At 35.2% G+C, this 8088-nt stretch overlaps 1 protein-coding gene across 2 annotated transcripts; it reads right to left on the bottom strand.

Annotated features, from left to right (window-relative positions):
- Positions 1-822: 822 nt before the first annotated feature.
- On the bottom strand, positions 823-4331 carry LOC128128170 (G-type lectin S-receptor-like serine/threonine-protein kinase At4g27290). Of its 2 annotated transcripts, none has more exons than XM_052767053.1 (7): positions 2972-4329; positions 2632-2763; positions 2344-2495; positions 2033-2243; positions 1719-1956; positions 1454-1604; positions 823-1356 (listed from the first exon to the last, which is right to left on the bottom strand). In XM_052767053.1, the coding sequence occupies exons 1-7, from the start codon at positions 4251-4253 to the stop codon at positions 1066-1068; spliced, it is 2457 nt and encodes an 818-aa protein (XP_052623013.1). In that variant the 5' UTR covers positions 4254-4329; the 3' UTR covers positions 823-1065. The 2 variants fall into 2 exon arrangements, with proteins under 2 accessions (XP_052623013.1, XP_052623014.1); XM_052767054.1 differs by having other exon boundaries at positions 1220-1356; positions 1441-1604; positions 2972-4331.
- Positions 4332-8088: the final 3757 nt, after the last annotated feature.

Here is an 8088-nt window from a genome sequence, read left to right on the forward strand (position 1 = left end):
AAGGCACCACGTCGTGGTTATCGTGCTTATCCCGTATTCTCCAAGTCTTCTAAATTGATCGAGTTTCTTCAAGTTGCCACGTCGTGGTGGTATCACCACGACGTGTTGGGCGTATTTTTCTTCATTTTAGAACTTTGATCCAAACTTTCAACTCCAAGCTTCCTTAATCCAGCTTCCAACTTCTTTTTTTGCTCCAAGTATGTCTTTTGATACCTACAACACGATTCATAGCAAATTAAGTATCTTTTGTTCTAATAAAGGCATAAAAGTGATTAAAATATTAAAATATGTTGTATAAATATGTGTATAAATATGCACATATCACTTAACCCTAATCATCATTTCATGTGAAACCCTAATCTTCATTTCATATGAAACCAAATCTTCATTTCATGTGAAACCTTAAGCGTCATTTCATTAGAAGTGGTCACTGTTGCATGTGACTGAGATTGGATATTGACTCAAGTATCTTCCTGTGGGTGTTTGAAAGTGAATTGAAGCTGGTATAACCCTTCATTGCTACAGTGGTTTCCGCGCGCACATCGAGGTGAGTTTCGCCTCACTATACCCATGGGTCGAAGGCACCAATGCCGACCCACTATTATTGATTATCTGCTAGTAGATGGATGCCCTAGGGGCTGCATATAGCCATTTAGGATACCCTTCCTTATCACATTAAGTTCTTAAGACACTTCATAAGTTTTATATACTAGATTATTCACAAGATCATATATTTTTTATGCTATTGTTTTAGAACATGACGTTACAACATACATAGAGTCATGAAACTCACCTAATAGTAGTTATCCACAAAATATGATGTGAATACATTAATATATTACCCGCAAGGAACACATATCTATTGGAAACAAACTATAACATATCATCACATACATAGGCATCTACGGGTCTTTTACACTTTACTAAACAATCCCTAACTATCTATAAAACTAACAAGTGAGCTTTTTACATAATTTAAGTTATGGAACCCAACAACATGCGAAGATGAATATAGTTTTCTACGTGTATTTGTACGTCTGGAAAATGTACATGCCAACATGTGATCTATCTAGGATACAAGAGTGTTATCATGTATTCATCATCCAACAATGAAACAGAGTTAAGTAAACTGTTACTTTCTTCGGTGAAAAAGGCTGGTTGTTTAGGTGGAGGCAATACACCATCACTAATCAACATAAGAACCACCGATAACATAGTTGGCCTATCTTCTGGATGATGTTGAACACACAATAATCCAACATGTATTGATCGTTGTATTTCAGAGACGACACATGAGTTAGATAAAGACACACTCATGAGTTCAACGGACTTGCCTTCCTTATAGAGTCTCCATGCCTGATCGAAATCCAACATAGATCATATAAGTATGTCAAAGGGTGATGTTAAGATGACAGTAGTTTTACATCGATTTTAGTCTACCTGATTAACTTACATGTCCAAGAAGGTTGTCACTATGAGCCTCGTGAGAGAATTCTCTGTTTTTCTTCCCACTTACTATCTCTAGCACAAGAACACCAAAGCTAAATACATCCGACTTTGTTGAGAAACGCCCGTGTACTGCATACTCTGGAGAAATGTATCCGCTGCACCCAAGTTCAATTCATAAACACATATTATTGCTAGGATTATATTTGTCTTATTTGAAAATTTCCCATTTTCATTGGAAGGAATTGTTAAAATGTTTTACAGATTCTTACTGTGTTCCAACCACATTCTTTGTCTTAGCTGTGGCATCCTGTCCTACAAACTTTCTTGCAAGCCCAAAATCAGATATTTTTGGATTCATTTGGTTGTCCAACAATATATTACCTGCCTTGAGGTCTCTATGGATGATTTGGAGGCGGGAATCTTGATGTAAATAAAGAATACCTCGTGCCATACCATGGATAATGTTAAAGCGTTGAGGCCAATCAAGCATTGAACTTCTAGTTTCATCTGCTCAATATGAACTACTTAGTCAATGCAAGTCGCTAAAACAAGTGTGAATGTAAGGCATTAGAGAGAGTCCAACCAAATAGAAATGAGTCCAAGCTTTTGTTATCCATGTATTCATAAATTAGAATCTTTTCATTTCCATGAATGCAATATCCAAGGAGCTTCACAAGATTCCGATGCTGGAGTTTGGCAATACAAATGACTTCATTCTGGAACTCTTCTTGTCCTTGTTGGGATGTTTCTGAGAGCCGCTTTACAGCTACTACTTTTCCGTCTTCCAACACACCCTAAAAGATACATATATATATATATATATATATATATATATATATATTGGAGCTTGTGATTCAAAAATTCCTTAAGTATTAGAAAACATCAATATGTTACCTTGTAAACTGGACCAAAACCACCTTCTCCAATCTTATTGTCAATGTTAAAGTTATTAGTAGCCTTTGCTATTCTATACAGGCTGAAAAAAGGTAAGTCATCAAAGTTTTCCATATGAACTTTATCCTTATCAAATGCGTGTCCCCTGTTCCCTACACAAGTTCACTTTCAACTTCTCATTATTGCATGAATCTGCCAAAAATCATACTCATACAAACTTGTACGTAGTCATAATGTTTGTTAATGTTTCATTTCTTGAAGCATGAAAAATGACTTGTTTATGTTTACCTCGTCCTTTCTTGTGAGGCATTTTCATTTTCTTCCTACAAGCAAATGCTACTGCAGACACAAGCATTGCTGCTGAAGAAACGGAAAGCACTATAATGAGAACTGCCTTCTTCTTGTTATCACTGGATTTGCCTTTTTTCAATAAATACAAGAATTAGTAAGACTACAAATCAAACCAGTAGAACACCAACATAATTTATTTATTTTATTTGTTAAGATGCCTCATAAACGATTTTGTAAACCAATTCTCAGAAAGGTTCAGTTTATTAAATCCACATCCTTTGTATTATCAAATATGTTTTAGCATGTAGTAGGATTCACTGTTATATAAAGATTGTACCTTGTAAGTCAGAGGTTGCCATTTTTATGTAAAGTTCCTGATGATCATCATACTTTCGAATGTCCATAAGGTCATCAAACCATAACAAACATCCACTTCCCTCGTTTCTGATATCTAAATCTGCATAAGCAGTACAAGAGCAATTCCTTCTGCAAGCCTTCTCACATTCTTCACGAGACATGCTCAAATTGTACGATGAATGACGTGTATCTGGAAATTTCACTCCTGAAATTTTATGGAAGACATCTTTGGTCCCACAATTCAAAGGTTTTTTGCGTTTACACCCATTAGACATATCTCCTTCATTCCATTCTTTTAGGACTCTTGGTTCAAAACCTTCAATGCAACTACAAATCGGATTTTCAACTGTGCATCTTGCATAAGGACCACAACGTCCATAAAGACCACATGTATCAACCACTATATTTCCATACGCAGCCCATTCTTGTGTTCGCTCAATCCAATTTGACTGCATTATAATGCCATCATGCATCATAATCATTCTAAAAACAACAGAAGTCTTGAGTGTATATGTATAATACATCTCCTTCTCGTTAACAGTAAACTCTATCAAGAAAATTGGACCCGTGTTTTCAATAGGACGCCCGCGAAACCCAAGACCATTCCATGGTCCAACCCTGGCGTGATCAACTTGACCTTTTTTCATAAATAACTGTGGATATCCATTCGGGTCTAACCAGAGTTTATACAGACCAATAGAAGGATCATCAGGGCTTTTCCATGATGATAAGTAGCTCTCTCTTCCTGTTGTCAAATCCTTCCCAAATTTCATCCCTGGTAGCAACGTGTTACCAGGAAAGTCAAAACTTTGCCAGATTAGATTTTCTTTTCTGCTATTTTCCCACACCACAAGATTTCCATTGTCGAGAAGTTGTGCCACTGGATTTATATTATTCGTAGATACTATCAAATCTGATGACCAGATTATAGGATTACCACCACTAAGAATCTGAAGGGTTCCTTCTTTAGTGAGTTCAAACATGCCTGACGTGTCGATAATTGGTTTCTCCCTGTTAGCAACCCACACAACGGTTAATGGTGATATCTTCATGTACCATATTCCCAGGTACCGATTCTTGGACTCGCCGGGGCTAAAAAATCCAAGTTCAAACGTGTCTCCCTCTGAAACAATGGAGCTGCCATCTTTGATTGGTTGATATGCAGATATTGTATCTACTGCAGCAGAACCCGACATGAAGAAGAAGAAGAAGAATATGGTACTAGACACTAACATAAGAATGGGTTGATACTCCATGGACATATGTTCTCGAAAATGGTTGGTAAGCTTTGTTGGATTTATGCAATTCCTATTATGTATGAGATTATAGCGATTCAAATTAAGGTTGAGAAAGCTCCTTTTTCCACGTTGACTGAAATGTGAAAGACGACTATATAGGGGAGTAAAAAAGAGTACAGAAAGCGTGTGGAGAAGAACAAAGATAATGGTCAAGAAAAAACACCCCAACTAATCAATAAACTAATTACAAGGGTAAAATAGAAAATACACTAGTTATAACGCAAAGATTATGCATTACAGGACATAAATGCTTGATTACGATGCCTAACAACCATGATGAAAATATATAAAACTGGTTATTTTGTTAATATATATACCCCCCCCCCCCCCCCCCCCCTCTTTCAAGTAAGACGTCCGTAAGAAAGGTGCAACTTGACCGATAAGTCATTAAATCTGACTTTAGAAAGGCTCTTTGTGAACAAATCTGCTAACTGGACATCCGTGGAGATATAATGTAGCTTTAAAAATTCACGAGTAACCGGTTCTCGTATGAAACGGTAGTCTATCTCAACGTGACAAGCATACCCGTGTCAGAGGCCTTGTGCGAAAAACAAAGTAAGGTCCCATAAATTTTTTCTTGTAAAATACTATAAGGTAATTTGCTACCACTAAATTCAAAACTCAAAGTTGCTAACAAAAATCTTGTAAATTCATTACCACAACATCATGTCTTCACTCTAGGATCATAGATATTCAATGAATAACAATGTCTTCATCTACAGAATACATATCTTCCGACACTTACAGTTTTTTAGGTTCTTCCACAACATCATGAACTTATTCTTTAGGTTTTTCCACAACTTCTTGAATTTCATCCTCGTTTTTTGGCACACACAATTCAACTTCTTTTCTATGTTCTTCCACAGCTGATTATTCATTACGATGGTATTTTGGCACTTGTTTGACGATGGAATGATTGATAGATCATCTATTACTACGAATGAATTGTTATTATTTTTGTTTTCTATTACGTTTAGAACAACTCGGTTCAAATTTTCTAATTAGAGACATCTTTTTTCTAACAAAAAAAATCAATATTAATAACTTAATAATATATATTTGTAATATTTATCAAAAAGTAAATGTTTAAAACAGTTAGATCAATAAACAAAATTCTTGTTTTCTAATATTTCTAAGTATTATATTATATTATATTAATATTAGAAGTCAAAAAATGGGAAACTCATTGTCACCTTCCGTCACCCCCACCCTAAAATATGTCAATGCACTACACTTCTATACCAAACATTGAAAAGTTAAAGTTATAATGCATAGTTATAGAGTGATAAACACAATGCACAAGACAATATACTATGACCCTGTATACCAAAATATTAAAAATCTAAAATTATAAAACATAGTGATAAAGTGATAAACACAATTCACAAGACATTATAGTATACAAAAAGACAAACCAAGAACATTATTTATTTATTTATTTTTACTTTCTCTACTTCATTTTGAGTTCATAAATAAATCATTCAAATAAACAGGAGCATTTAGCCTGGGAGAGAAAGAAATTAAGCACGGTTGGGATTTAGGAAATTTAAAGAGATAAGAGATACTAATGTGCACTTAGGGACTCGGTTAGAGGACTTAAAGGAGGACAAGTCGACTACCAACAACTCTACTGACATCGTTATTAGGTTTGTTAGGGTTTGATCTTTTGGTGAGTTTTATAAAAACTATACGTTTGCTTGAACTTATATTAGAAACATATATGTAGTTTTTATATATAGATATTTTCCTTAAATTATTGATAAGTTATAGAATTTATAATAAGTTTTTGATTTTTTTGATTTTTGTTATTTTTTTCACAATCAAATTACTTCAAGATTGCAACCAAACGTTACATTAGTTATATACCTAACTGATAATTTTTTTTAATAATAACACATAAAAATGTATTTTATGAAATACCAACTCCATTACTATATATTGTCCCTAAATTCAGAGGCCCCTTAAAATTGGAGGCCTCGTGGGATCGCACCGATCACACATCCCTAGGGCTGCCTGTCACACCCCCAAACCGGAACGTCGGAATCGTTCGGGGGTGGATGACGTCAAGCGTAGTATCGCAACAATTGTATCATAGCAAGCATAGTAAACACAACTAGACATTGAATACATATATGAAAAGGTTTACATTGTTTAATACATAGTTTTGTTCATATCAAAAGTAAAATAGTAAATACGCGACTCTAATGCTTCGACTTCTCCGAACTCTTGGAAGTACCTGTCTACTAATTCACTGAGAATACAAGCAATTTTGAAGAATATCATCATAAAGCTGGTGAGTTCATAAGAATTTAGTTTTGGTGGAAAAGTGTTCTTTGAATCCTTTTGAAAAGTGTTCCTCAAGAAAATCCTATATTTTCTAATGAAAAGCGTGTTTGAAAAACCCATTCCTGCCATGACTACCAGATTCATACAAGATATGTACAATCCAAGGAGTCGTGAAAGGAATATGAGTATCCGTTTTTTGTAAAACAATTCGTTATGAATGGCCGGTTTATCCCAGGAAAATCCTATATTTTCCCTAAAGGTGGTTGATTGATTATCCTTTTTAAACTGAGGTTTGCAAGTATCTACCATACTTGTATGTGTGTGTGTGTGTGTGTATATATATATATATATATATATATATATATATATATATATATATATATATATATAAGCAATTTTCTTTTAAAGACCCTAGTTACACCCAAAGATATATTAGTCTTAAAAACTAAATAAAAGAAAACTGTGATGAACTAAGTCCTGAAGATATTATTAATACCCTCCAGTAATCTATCGGTTGTTACTTTGAGGTTCGTTCATTTGATTCATTATTACAAATGTAAATTCCTGTTATCTAGGTTGTGAGTTTCGTAACCATAACTGACTGGACTAGGCCCGCAACGGCCGATATCCTTAATGACTTTGTCACCCGCAGACATTCCAGTCCAACTGTAGCTAGCAGTGAGGTGTGGGATTGTCAGCCCCTTATAGATCTATACACAACAGTCACGCTCTCCCTACAAGAGACTTTGGTCATGAGTGCTAGTCCTCCACTCTGTTTCTTGTGGTGAGTTACCAAGGACGTGTCTCAAACATAGCCTAACGAATTTACAAGGAATAATACCGAAAAACTTTTTTATGATTTGCATGAATCCTTTATGAAATGATACATTTTACCATATGATTCACAAGTTCATTATTCTAGTTTAGAAAACTGTTTCTACGTGTTGCTTTCTTAATCGGTTGGTAAAACTGGTTTCCGTGTTAAAAGCATACTGAAAATATAATTATCTTAAACAAAATAATATATTTTGAGCACAAGTTTCATTGTAATTTTGCGTGTATTCGCCCCTGAAAACATGAAAAGCTCGGAAAAAGCGTAGGTGTATGAACTCACCTCGGGTGATTTGAATGAAGGATCGATACGGAATGCGGGATGTTCAAGTGAAGCCTTGAACACGATTTGATCCTAATCAACAAGTAATTACACATAAAGGAGTCAAATGATGGTATTTCACCACTAGATGTGACGAAGAACCATTCTAAGAACCTTGGGACTACTTGCACTAAGTGTTAGGACCTCAAAGGATTGCACGAGTGAGGTGTATGGCCACTTTAAAGGTGTTTTCAAAGTCAATACTTGCATCCATGAAGTTTCCTAGGCCCATACTTGGTTGTAGTACAAGTTTAGGGTCTTAGAAATGGGTTTGTGGTCCTATGGTGTGTGTGTCTGTATGGTCGCACAAATGAGTATGCTGCTGCACACATGAGTGTGTGGCCGCACATAGGGGTGTGA

This window comes from Lactuca sativa, chromosome 8 (genome assembly GCF_002870075.4).
Source record: "Lactuca sativa cultivar Salinas chromosome 8, Lsat_Salinas_v11, whole genome shotgun sequence".
In the NCBI taxonomy this organism is placed as follows: Eukaryota; Viridiplantae; Streptophyta; class Magnoliopsida; order Asterales; family Asteraceae; genus Lactuca; species Lactuca sativa.

What these genes read in the sequence shown, in the direction of transcription:
- LOC128128170 (XM_052767053.1), bottom strand. Translation starts at nt 4,253, where the DNA reads ATGTCCATGGAGTATCAACCCATTCTTATGTTAGTGTCTAGTACCATA. An exon ending in GGCAACCTCTGACTTACAAG is followed by an intron (nt 2,764 to 2,971) that starts GTACAATCTTTA and finishes TATTGAAAAAAG; the next exon opens with GCAAATCCAGTGATAACAAG. An exon ending in GTGACAACCTTCTTGGACAT is followed by an intron (nt 1,357 to 1,453) that starts GTAAGTTAATCA and finishes GATTTCGATCAG; the next exon opens with GCATGGAGACTCTATAAGGA.